General features: G+C 44.8%; 1 protein-coding gene across 6 annotated transcripts in view; it reads right to left on the bottom strand.

Annotated features, from left to right (window-relative positions):
- LOC112236423 (thrombospondin-2) overlaps positions 1-13,897 on the bottom strand; it is a 55,084-nt gene that overhangs the window by 19,625 nt on the left and 21,562 nt on the right. For all 6 annotated transcript variants that reach the window (XM_042327504.1, XM_042327500.1, XM_042327508.1 and 3 more), the window contains 8 exons: positions 12,875-13,083; positions 9,633-9,773; positions 9,284-9,377; positions 8,246-8,416; positions 6,817-6,993; positions 6,083-6,256; positions 3,781-3,908; positions 2,980-3,132 (listed from right to left, as the gene is read on the bottom strand). In XM_042327504.1, coding sequence (XP_042183438.1) covers positions 2,980-3,132; positions 3,781-3,908; positions 6,083-6,256; positions 6,817-6,993; positions 8,246-8,416; positions 9,284-9,377; positions 9,633-9,773; positions 12,875-13,083 — 1,247 coding nt within the window. The remainder of the gene's footprint in view (positions 1-2,979; positions 3,133-3,780; positions 3,909-6,082; positions 6,257-6,816; positions 6,994-8,245; positions 8,417-9,283; positions 9,378-9,632; positions 9,774-12,874; positions 13,084-13,897) is intronic.

Below are 13,897 nucleotides of genomic sequence, written 5' to 3'. Positions count from 1 at the left end.
TGTAAACCAAGCCTCCTACCACCTACCTACTAATACTAACTACCTCTACTACTGTAAACCAAGCCTCCTACCACCTACCACTGCTACTAATATGGTAAACCAAGCCTCATACCACCTCTACCAAGCCTCCTACCACCTACCACTGCTACTAATACTGTAAACCAAGCCTCCTACCACCTACCACTGCTACTAATACTGTAAACCAAGCCTCATACCACCTCTACTAATACTGTAAACCAACCTCATACCACCTCTACTAATACTGTAAACCAAGCCTCCTACCACCTACCACTGCTACTAATACTGTAAACCAAGCCTCCTACCACCTACCACTGCTACTAATACTGTAAACCAAGCCTCCTACCACCTCTACTAATACTGTAAACCAAGCCTCATACCACCACTGCTACTAATACTGTAAACCAAGCCTCATACCACCTCTACTAATACTGTAAACCAAGCCTCCTACCACCTACCACTGCTACTAATATGGTAAACCAAGCCTCCTACCACCTCTACTAATACTGTAAACCAAGCCTCATACCACCTCTACTAATACTGTAAACCAAGCCTCATACCACCTCTACTTATACTGTAAACCAAGCCTCCTACCACCTACCACTGCTACTAATATGGTAAACCAAGCCTCCTACCACCTCTACTAATACTGTAAACCAAGCCTCCTACCACCTACCACCGCTACTAATACTGTAAACCAAGCCTCCTACCACCTACCACCGCTACTAATACTGTAAACCAACCTCATACCACCTCTACTAATACTGTAAACCAAGCCTCCTACCACCTACCACCTCTACTAATACTGTAAACCAAGCCTCATAACATCTCTACTAATACTGTAAACCAACCTCATACCACCTCTACTAATACTGTAAACCAAGCCTCATAACATCTCTACTAATACTGTAAACCAAGCCTCATACCACCTCTACTAATACTGTAAACCAAGCCTCCTACCACCTACCACTGCTACTAATACTGTAAACCAAGCCTCCTATCACCTACCACTGCTACTAATACTGTAAACCAAGCCTCCTATCACTGCTACCACTGCTACTAATACTGTAAACCAACCTCATACCACCTCTACTAATACTGTAAACCAAGCCACCTACCACCTACCACCGCTACTAATACTGTAAACCAACCTCATACCACCTCTACTAATACTGTAAACCAAGCCTCCTATCACCTACCACTGCTACTAATACTGTAAACCAAGCCTCATACCACCTCTACTTATACTGTAAACCAAGCCTCCTACCACCTACCACTGCTACTAATATGGTAAACCAAGCCTCCTACCACCTCTACTAATACTGTAAACCAACCTCATACCACCTCTACTAATACTGTAAACCAAGCCTCCTATCACCTACCACTGCTACTAATACTGTAAACCAAGCCTCCTACCACCTACCACTGCTACTAATATGGTAAACCAAGCCTCCTACCACCTCTACTAATACTGTAAACCAAGCCTCATACCACCTCTACTAATACTGTAAACCAAGCCTCCTACCACCTACCACTGCTACTAATACGGTAAACCAAGCCTCACACCACCTCTACTAATATTGTAAACCAAATCTCACACCACCTCTACTAATACTGTAAAGCAAGACTCATACCACCTCTACTAATACTGTAAACCAAGCCTCCTACCACCTACCACCGCTACTAATACTGTAAACCAAGCCTCCTACCACCTCTACTAATACTGTAAACCAAGCCTCCTACCACCTACCACCGCTACTAATACTGTAAACCAAGCCTCATACCACCTCTACTTATACTGTAAACCAAGCCTCCTACCACCTCTACTAATACTGTAAACCAAGCCTCCTACCACCTACCACCGCTACTAATATGGTAAACCAAGCCTCCTACCACCTCTACTAATACTGTAAACCAACCTCATACCACCTCTACTAATACTGTAAACCAAGCCTCCTATCACCTACCACTGCTACTAATACTGTAAACCAAGCCTCCTACCACCTACCACTGCTACTAATATGGTAAACCAAGCCTCCTACCACCTACCACTGCTACTAATACGGTAAACCAAGCCTCACACCACCTCTACTAATATTGTAAACCAAATCTCACACCACCTCTACTAATACTGTAAAGCAAGACTCATACCACCTCTACTAATACTGTAAACCAAGCCTCCTACCACCTACCACCGCTACTAATACTGTAAACCAAGCCTCCTACCACCTCTACTAATACTGTAAACCAAGCCTCCTACCACCTACCACCGCTACTAATACTGTAAACCAAGCCTCCTACCACCTCTACTAATACTGTAAACCAAGCCTCCTACCACCTACCACCGCTACTAATACTGTAAACCAAGCCTCATACCACCTCTACTTATACTGTAAACCAAGCCTCCTACCACCTCTACTAATACTGTAAACCAAGCCTCCTACCACCTACCACCGCTACTAATACTGTAAACCAAGCCTCATACCACCTCTACTTATACTGTAAACCAAGCCTCCTACCACCTCTACTAATACTGTAAACCAAGCCTCCTACCACCTACCACCTCTACTAATACTGTAAACCAAGCCTCCTACCACCTCTACTAATACTGTAAACCAAGCCTCCTATCACCTACCACTGCTACTAATACTGTAAACCAACCTCATACCACCTCTACTAATACTGTAAACCAAGCCTCCTACCACCTACCACCTCTACTAATACTGTAAACCAAGCCTCCTACCACCTCTACTAATACTGTAAACCAAGCCTCCTACCACCTACCACCGCTACTAATACTGTAAACCAAGCCTCCTACCACCTACCACCGCTACTAATACTGTAAACCAACCTCATACCACCTCTACTAATACTGTAAACCAAGCCTCATAACATCTCTACTAATACGCTGCCTAAAGAATACACTAGTTCTAAAAACGATATAGAGTGGCACAGACGTACCTGTTTGTTCTTGCTGGCAGCCTCCACCCCCACACCGAAGGGCTGTGTTCCCTTGTAGCGGGGTGGGCAGGCCAGACAGTGGAACCCTGGGTCTGTGTTGACGCAACGCGATGCTCCACCAGCTTTAAAGCAGACATCTGACACAATGTCACACTGAGAAGGGGAAAAAACATATCAAATCAATGAATTAATCAGTTCATCAGTCAGAAAGCAGAGCCCATGATCTATCAGAGCCCATGATCTATCAGAGCCCATGATCTATCAGAGCCCATGTCACACTGAGGAGGAAGAGGGTCAGATAAATCAATCAATCATATTGATCTATCAGAGCCAATGATCTATCAGAGCCCATGATCTATCAGAGCCCATGATCTATCAGAGCCCATGATCTATCAGAGCCCATGATCTATCAGAGCCCATTATCTATCAGAGCCTATGATCTATCAGAGCCTATGATCTATCAGAGCCCATGATCTATCAGAGCCCATGATCTATCAGAGCCCATGATCTATCAGAGCCCATGTCACACTGAGGAGGAAGAGGGTCAGATCAATCAATCAATCATATTGATCTATCAGAGCCCATGTCATACTGAGGAGGAAGAGGATCAGAAGTAGGGTCAGATTATAAAAGGGTAACAGGTCAAGACTATGAATGAGTTCAGGATGAACTAATGGTTAGAGTTAGGCATAGCCTGGTGACCTACATTATTTAGGGCTATGATTAGAGCTAAGGTTAAGGTTAGCGTTAACCATTAGTTAAAGTATCTAACTTGTGTAACCTTCTTTAACCCTAAATTACCTCGTTGACATCTTCACAGTGGGTGCCGTTGCCGCGGAAACCAAGGGGGCAGGGTCCACACTCCCAGGATCCGTCAGAGCCGCTGTTACAGTGCACTCCCCCAAAGCATGGGTTAGACAGACAGCCGTCTGACAGGGAACAATAAAACATGGTTAGACAGACAGCCGTCTGACAGGGATTAGCATGGGTTAGACAGACAGCCATCTGACTGGGATTAGCATGGGTTAGACAGACAGCCATCTGACAGGGATTAGCATGGGTTAGACAGACAGCCGTCTGACAGGGATTAGCATGGGTTAGACAGACAGCCGTCTGACAGGGATTAGCATGGGTTAGACAGACAGCCGTCTGACAGGGATTAGCATGGGTTAGACAGACAGCCGTCTGACAGGGATTAGCATGGGTTAGACAGACAGCCGTCTGACAGGGATTAGCATGGGTTAGACAGACAGCCGTCTGACAGGGATTAACATGGGTTAGACAGACAGCCGTCTGACAGGGATTAGCATGGGTTAGACAGACAGCCGTCTGACAGGGGTTAGCATGGGTTAGACAGACAGCCATCTGACAGGGATTAACATGGGTTAGACAGACACCCATTTGACAGGGATTAGCATTGTTAGCAGACGGCCATCTGACAGGTGTTAGCATGGTTGGCAGACAGCCATCTGACAGGGATTAGCATTGTTAGCAGGCAGCCGTTTGACAGGGATTAGCATGGTTAGTACACAGCTGTCTGACAGGGATTAGCATTGTTAGCAGGCAGCCGTTTGACAGGGATTAGCATGGTTAGCAGATACATAAAAGAGCTATAACTAAAAGAAATATGGGGACCGGTTATGATAGTGAAGAGAACCAGGGCATGTCTAATGCAGCTACGTTTGGACATTTGTGTATTGATATTTCGATATTAACATTTAGCTTCTCCAGGTTGCTCCCTTCAGGTTGCTCCCTTCATGTCTCTCCAAGTTAGCAGGTTTCAGTGCTTTCAGAGCAATGTTAGCATTAGCTAACGTCTTCCTTCTCATAATAGGCCAAACACATCCTCCCAGACTTCGTTATCAGCACAAATATGTGAATAAATTAGTCTGGAAGCCATTCTAAGAACACCTATCACAGGAATGTTGAAATGAGGTATAATAACTATACAGGAATGTTAGAATGAACTGAAATAACTCAGAATTACAGAGGGAAAGGGATGAGGGTGGAGGTGCGACACATACAGATGCACACAAACACACACAGTCCACACACACGTACACACACACGTACACACACACACACGTACACACACACACACGTACACACACACGTACACACACACACATGTACACACACAGTCCACACACACGTCCACACACACGTACACACACACCCACGTACACACACACGTACACACACACACACGTCCACACACACGTACACACACACACGTACACACACACGTACACACACACACACACACGTACACACACACGTACACACACACGTACACACACACACACACACACAGTCCACACACACGTACACACACACAGTCCACACACACGTACACACCCACACACACGTACACACACACGTCCACACACACAGTCCACACACACGTACACACACACAGTCCACACACACGTCCACACACACGTATACACACACGTCCACACACACGTACACACACACCCACGTACACACACACGTACACACACACACACGTCCACACACACGTACACACACACACACGTACACACACACGTACACACACACACACACACGTACACACACACGTACACACACACGTACACACACACACACACAGTCCACACACGTACACACACACAGTCCACACACACGTACACACACACACACACGTACACACACACGTCCACACACACAGTCCACACACACGTACACACACACAGTCCACACACGTCCACACACACGTATACACACACGTCCACACACACGTACACACACACACACGTCCACACACACGTACACGCACACGTCCACACACACGTACACACACACACACACGTACACACACACGTACACACACACAGTCCACACACACGTACACACACACGTACACACACACGTACACACACACGTACACACACAGTCCACACACACGTACACGCACACGTACACACACACAGTCCACACACAGTCCACACACACGTACACACACACGTACACACACACGTACACGCACACAGTCCACACACACAGTCCACACACACGTCCACACACACAGTCCACACACACGTACACACACACGTACACACACACGTACACACTCACTCACCGATAGGGCAGTCCTTTTTGTTGCAGGCGTTACTGTCATTGGTCTCCCCGAGGCACTTCTTGCCTTTGTACTGGGGTTCGGGGCTGTTACAGACACGGGTCCGACCCTTAACTCCACCCCCACAGGTTGCCGAGCAGATCGCCCATGGCGACCATGGTCCCCAACCACCGTCAACTGCAGATGGACAACAAATAAACAGTTAGTGGGCCATCACTACTGTTTGTTAGGATCTCTTTTAGATCACGTTGGGGGCTAGTCTTCAAGAGTCCATGGGGAGGTTTTACTACTTTACATTACTGATTATCAAGTCTCTTTGACCGTAAGAAAGTGAATTACAGTAGTAGTTGAAGGCCTACAGTCACACACAAACCACTACACATCTCCTAGGGGTCATTGGATTCTCAGCCCTGTTGTGGTCTGGAGGCTAGAACCGCAGTTGGGCACATGCCGAGTTGATTTGAGCTTGACATTTTATAAAAGACAGACAGAATGTTTAGCATGTGAATGGTGCCCCATCCTATATGAGTGGAACAAGCTATAAAACGTCTCATTCTGCCTGTTTTTAAATACATGTTAGTGGTTATTAATCAGATCAAACTCCCGGGTTCAAAGTAGTTCTCTTTCTAAAGCAAGAGGCAAGCTCAATCAGTGCACAGCTAAAATGTTGAACCCAGGTTTGGTATGGACAATGTGCCTGTCTGTCTGTGTTGTTCCTCTTGGGCCACCATACTCACTGGGACAGGGCTTGGCCTCACAGCGCTGTGTCTCTCTCCCCTGGCCCTCACAGTCTTTGCCCCCCAGTTGTGGTGTGGGGGCGTTGCAGTGGCGTATCCTGGTGATTTGACCCTCGCCACACGTCACTGAACATGATGACCATGGAGACCACAGGCTCCACCTACCATCCTGACGAACTGAATACACACAGGTCAGTCAAGGCAGTGTATAGGAAAATACATACATGTAATATGGTGGTCCTTTTTAGTGCAGTAGAACATGTCGCTTGTAACGCCAGAATAGTGGGTTTGATCCCGGGGATCACCCATACATAAAAATGTACAGTATGCACGTAGGACTGCACGTGGCTTTGGATAAAAACTTCTGCTAAATGGCATATCTGATTTTTTCAGATTTAAAAGGTCTTTATTATCCATTTCTGGGTAATTTGGTTGCAGTATAATAAACCACTAATATGTAGATCACTATGGGTGACATTGTTTGGTGGGTACTAGTGAGTCCTTTAGGGCTAACAGGATGGACACACTCTCTACAGCCATAGACATGACCTATTTCCCACAGCAGACAGAGATAGACAGAGAGAGAGACAAGCAGAGAGAGAGAGACAGACAGAGAAAGAGAGAGAGAGAGACAGAGACAGAGAGTGAGAGAAGTATTTTGAGTCAAAGTAGGATGAGGTCCCTGTCCAGCCATCTCCAGTCTAGCAGTATGTCTATTCAGTCACTTTGTCCCCTGTTCCATCATTACACAGCTGCTTCTAACGACATCATCCTCTCACTTGATCCTTTCACAAATATACACACACAGAAACACACACACACACACAGAAACACACAGACAGAAACACACACACACACACACACACACACACACACACACACACACACACACACACACACACACACACACACACACACACACACACACACACACACACACAAAACACACACACACACAGAAACACACAGACAGAAACACACACACACACACACACACACACACACACACACACACACAGAAACACACAGACAGAAACACACACACACACACACACACACACACACACACACACACACACACACACACACACACACACACACACACACACACACACACACACACACACACACACACATTCTCTCTTGGCAGTTGCAGGAAAATACTACATTTATGATGCGCTTGTCTTTTGTCTGTAAACACATCACAAGGCTGTGTTGGCTAACTTTCTCAGTGGTAATGGTATGAGATGGGAGAGAGGTACCATCCTGTTCACCCAAAGGCCCTTAGTTGGTCTAATTAAATAATATTAAATCAAACTTTATATAAAGTGTATTTAAAATCGCAACAACCTTTAGAGTAAAACAGTCTAACCAATAGAGTTCAAGGTAGGTTGACACAAAGGAGACTGTAGCAGAGATGTTGACTCACCTCGGCTGTCACATTTTCCCAGGCTGCATTTCCTGGTCTGGATGGATGGTCCAGAGCAGGGGTTACTGGTGGCATCACATGAGCGTCCTCTCTGTTGAGTACCTGTCCCACAGGTGACAGTACACTCTGTCCACTCTGACCAGGGGGACCAGCCGTCCTCACTGTCCTTGGCTGGAGGAAACTCAAAGGGTTATTAATGACAAATCATCATGTTCTGCCTCTGAAAAGTGAAAACCCTGCTATCTAGATGAATGTATACATTTTTTTACAACATAAGCTCTCATAAAAAATGACATTATTTCAACTAAATGTACCAAAACTTAAACAAAATAAACGCGCAGAACTCCCTTTCTACGATGAAGTCAACTCATTGCATTATTGCATGTTTCCCCCCCACACCATCTCGTCTACAGTTGCTCTGTGTCATTGTTGGAACTAGGAACGCTTCAAAAGATGCAGAGAAACAAAGCTCTGGAGAGTAGTCTGTTTTGATGCTTAGGTTTTACATGACGTCATGGTTCACAGAGACCACTTCAGCACTTCAGAGTGGCAGCCTGTAGTGCTGCTGTTCTCATGTAGAACAATAAACCGTGGTCGTCCCTTTACAGACCAACCAGCTGTACAACAATAACACGGCTCTATTAGTCAAACTTTATATGCATGGAAACGTTGTTTCTCTGGTCCTCAGATTTGGCATCGGTGGCCTTGGCTCTAGAAAGGACTTCAGCCAGATGTGAAATGAAGCGAAGTGTGTTTGCGAGAGAATATATGTTATAGTAATTTTTAATCTTCAGATAGATGTGAAATTAAGCGAGGTAAGCAATTGTTTATTGGTCAATGTAATGCCATTGTTTTTACAGGGCTCAGGAGTCTCGTTTTCACTTCAGTACGTTTCCTAATTGCGATTACTCTCCTGTAAAGCTTATGGAAACAGTTATTAAAGCCACATTCTGCTATTTTTCCTTCTGTTCAATGGTCATGGGTCAAGATTAGGCTGTTGCAAGGGTTTAATGGTGTATAGAATGAGTGGCTACTTACGCAGACACACAGGGCAACACTCTCCGTCGATGAAGGAGGGGCCAACACAGGCCACAGGAGGACAGGTGATTTGGTGACACACAATCTTTGAGTCCTGTCATGTGCCAAAAAACATTTTTCGGGGACATTAGTTGCTATAGGTGACCTATGTATGAATTAGTGTCTTGTAAGACCTCAGGATCTGGGCACTTGTCAAAGGTTTATGACTGATTAATTTGGGATCAATTAATCAACCAACCAACCAACCAATTAACCAAACAAATCTATCAATCAATCAAAACAACATCCACCCTATGACATTCTGTGTCTGTCATGTCTCTCCATTTAAGGAGGTTTGTATGTCTCCTACCTGGCAGGTACACGTGGTGCAGCTGTCCACCACCCAGTCCTCCTTATCTTCAAACATCCGTCCATCCTGCCAGCACATGTGTTTCTCCTTGGAGTTCTTTATCTTTCCCAGAGTGTCCTTCATCACTGTGTTCTCCTCGGTCTGGAGAGAGGAGACAGACACACATACATAGTCAGACACAGACAGACAGACAGGCAGACAGGCAGACAGACAGACAGACAGACAGACAGACAGACAGACAGACAGACACACACAGACGCAGGGACAGACCCACGGACATACAGACATAGACAGACACACAGACATACACACAGACAGACAGACAGACAGACAGACAGACAGACAGACAGACAGACAGACAGACAGACAGACAGACAGACACACAGACCGACACACAGACACAGACAGACACACAGACACACAGACAGACAAACAGATATAGTCAGACACAGACAGACAGACAGACAGACAGACAGACAGACAGACAGACAGACAGACAGACAGACAGACAGACAGACAGACAGACAGACAGACAGACAGACAGACAGACAGACAGACATCGAACCAGACACAGACAGACACACAGACATAGACAGACACACAGACAGACAAACAGATATAGTCAGACACACACAGACAGACAGACAGACAGACACACAGACATCCACACAGACATAGACAGACACACAGGCAGAGACAGACACACAGACATGGACAGACACACAGACATAGACAGACACACAGACAGACACACAGACATAGACAGACAGACACACAGACATAGACAGACACACAGACATGGACAGACACACAGACATGGAGAGACACACAGACAGACACACATACAGACACAGACATAGACAGACACACAGACAGATACACACAGACACATCACTGGTTTTTACTCAGTCTGAGGAGAAGGATACAGACACAGACAGACACGCATAGTCTAGACTCTACAGCAGTGTTGGTTTGAGTAAACATTTTGACAATGAGAATATACAACACATTTTCAGTAAAACCCTTTGGACCTCATTGAAGACCAAATGTGGCCCCGGGGCAAGCCTGCTCTATAGTAAAAGCCTGTCTGAGGATACGACAGCCAGAAAGACATAGCCTAGAGTCAAAAAGCTTTCATAAAGCAAAAAAAATGACAATAAAAGCACATAGGACACATAACTCCATCCATATGAAAGGAAGATGTATGGAGCTAGCCTGTTTTCTTTGTCTGGGGAGACCCCAACAGACAGACAATAGAATAACTTCATACCGAGCTGTAGGGAGCTACAGTACATTTTGCTCCTGACAATCTTACAATCTTGCTTCAAGGAGGGCAACACGTGAGGTCACTTTATTAAGTTGTGTGTGTGTGTGAATATGTGTTTGTGTGTGAGATTGTGTGTGAGGTAGTGTAGCTCCACTTCAGTGTTACGAGACACCACTTGGTCTGGAAGAGCCTTGGGGACCATAGCTGTTCACAGTGAGCAGTCACAAACACAAACACACACACACACAAACACACAAACACACACACACACACACACACACACACACACACACACACACACACACACACACACACACACACACACACACACACACACACACACACACACACACACACACACACACACACACACACACAGAGGAAGGAGAATGAAGCACATGGGCTGTTTAAACACAGCCAGATATCAGGCTTGAGAGGAGCCGCTAGCTGAAGCCAATCACAGCCAAGGGAAGTTGGGAACATTTCCTATATCCACATGTTACGTGCCATAAAACCAATCTCATTGATTCACACTCTGACTCTGACCACACAGTTAGCTCCACTGCTTTAGTAGTTCTACCACGCCTTGCTTCATGACTTCAACAGGGTCTTTGGTTTGCTTTACCAGCAGTTCTCTAGAAAGTCTCTCATGTTAATCCCCAAAGAAGACTTCAAACTATTTATGCCGACTCCCAAATGTTCCCTAATCTTCTTGGTTACACCTAACAACAGTCTATCATTCCATAAACATTATTTTAAAGAATCAAGGTAACTGGTAACATTAGTTCATGGAGTGTACTAATTTATTCACAAACACAGTTCCATAGAAAACTGGTTGTAGACAAGACCAACTGATAGTAGACAAGACAAACTGATAGTAGACAAGAAAAACTGGTAGTAGACAAGACAAACTGATAGTAGACAAGACAAACTGATAGTAGACAAGACAAACTGATAGTAGACGAGACAAACTGATAGTAGACGAGACCAACTGATACTAGACGAGACCAACTGGTAGTAGACGAGACCAACTGATAGTTGACAAGACAAACTGATAGTAGACAAGACAAACTGATAGTAGACAAGACAAACTCATAGTAGACAAGACAAGCTGATAGTAGACAAGACAAACTGATAGTAGACAAGACAGACTGATAGTAGACAAGACAAACTGATAGTAGACAAGACAAACTGATAGTAGACAAGACAGACTGATAGTTGACAAGACAGACTGATAGTTGACAAGCCAAACTGATAGTTGACAAGCCAAACTGATAATTGACAAGCCAAACTGATAGTTGACAAGACAAACTGATAGTAGACAAGACAAACTGATAGTAGACAAGACAAACTGATAGTAGACAAGAAAAACTGGTAGTAGACAAGACAAACTGATAGTAGACAAGAAAAAACTGATAGTAGACAAGACAAACTGATAGTAGACGAGACAAACTGATAGTAGACGAGACCAACTGATACTAGACGAGACCAACTGGTAGTAGACACCAACTGATAGTTGACAAGACAAACTGATAGTAGACAAGACAAACTCATAGTAGACAAGACAAACTGATAGTAGACAAGACAAACTCATAGTAGACAAGACAAACTGATAGTAGACAAGACAAACTGATAGCAGACAAGACAAACTGATAGCAGACAAGACAAACTGATAGTAGACAAGACAAACTGATAGTAGACAAGACAAACTGATAGTAGACAAGACAGACTGATAGTTGACAAGACAGACTGATAGTTGACAAGCCAAACTGATAGTTGACAAGCCAAACTGATAATTGACAAGCCAAACTGATAGTTGACAAGACAAACTGATAGTAGACAAGACAAACTGATAGTAGACAAGACAAACTGATAGTAGACAAGACAAACTGATAGTAGACAAGACAAACTGATAGTAGACAAGACAGAAAGTATGGAGCACCCCCCCCCCAATGATCAGAGGACATCTACATACCACTTTCTGTAGGCCGTCAATGAGGTTCCCCACTACAACCCGCAGTCCTTTGAGCTCCTGAAACATGATGCTGAGTTCCTCACAGGATCGTTCACACATATCTGCTCCTAGATTCTCTGTTTTCTGGCCAATGAAGTTAGTGGTGATGGCGGTGGAGGAACTCACATCCTCCATGTCTGTGCTCTCACTCACCACAGTGTTGGCCTCGTCTGACAGGAGGACAGAGGGGGGGGATGGACAGAGAGAGAGGGAGAATGGATGATCATTACATGTGATGAACCCTGCTGATGCAAGAGCACAATGAAGAGGAAAGCACAAAGAACTTCATCAAATAATTCAATTATTTTCAGTCTTTCCTATCTGTTAAGATCGTCTTAATGAGTCCTTAAAGCAGATGTCATTGAGCAGAAACAGCATGGAGATTGAGGGATTGCATATGTTTCACTTTAGGAAATGAAGTCTTCCATCTATGTGAACTATATCATCATAGAGCACACAGAATCTGAGGTGTAGAAGAGAACTCCTAATAGAGCTGTCTGCTCACAACGTGATGCCTCTTAAATCATCACGACCCCAGAGATTATGGAGGGCACTCAGTAGAGTCCTCAATGTGAAGCACATTGTTCAGTTTCATCATCCACTTCCTTTTTATTTTTAACATGGGGCCTCAACCTCAACTCTGACTTAGAATACGTGGACAACTCCAAATACTTAGGTGTCTGGTTAGACTGTAAACTCTCCTTCCAGACCCATATCAAACATCTCCAATCCAAAGTTAAATCTAGAATTGGCTTCCTATTTCGCAACAAAGCATCCTTCACTCATGCTGCCAAACATACCCTTGTAAAACTGACCATCCTACCAATCCTCGACTTTGGCGATGTCATTTACAAAATAGCCTCCAATACCCTACTCAACAAATTGGATGCAGTCTATCACAGTGCAATCCGTTTTGTCACCAAAGCCCCATATACTACCCACCATTGCGACCTGTACGCTCTCGTTGGCTGGCCCTCGCTTCAT

This window comes from Oncorhynchus tshawytscha, linkage group LG01 (assembly GCF_018296145.1).
Source record: "Oncorhynchus tshawytscha isolate Ot180627B linkage group LG01, Otsh_v2.0, whole genome shotgun sequence".
NCBI classification, from domain to species: Eukaryota; Metazoa; Chordata; class Actinopteri; order Salmoniformes; family Salmonidae; genus Oncorhynchus; species Oncorhynchus tshawytscha.
The sequence above is the reverse complement of the archived record's forward strand: the minus strand, read 5'-3'. Positions and strand labels throughout refer to the sequence as shown.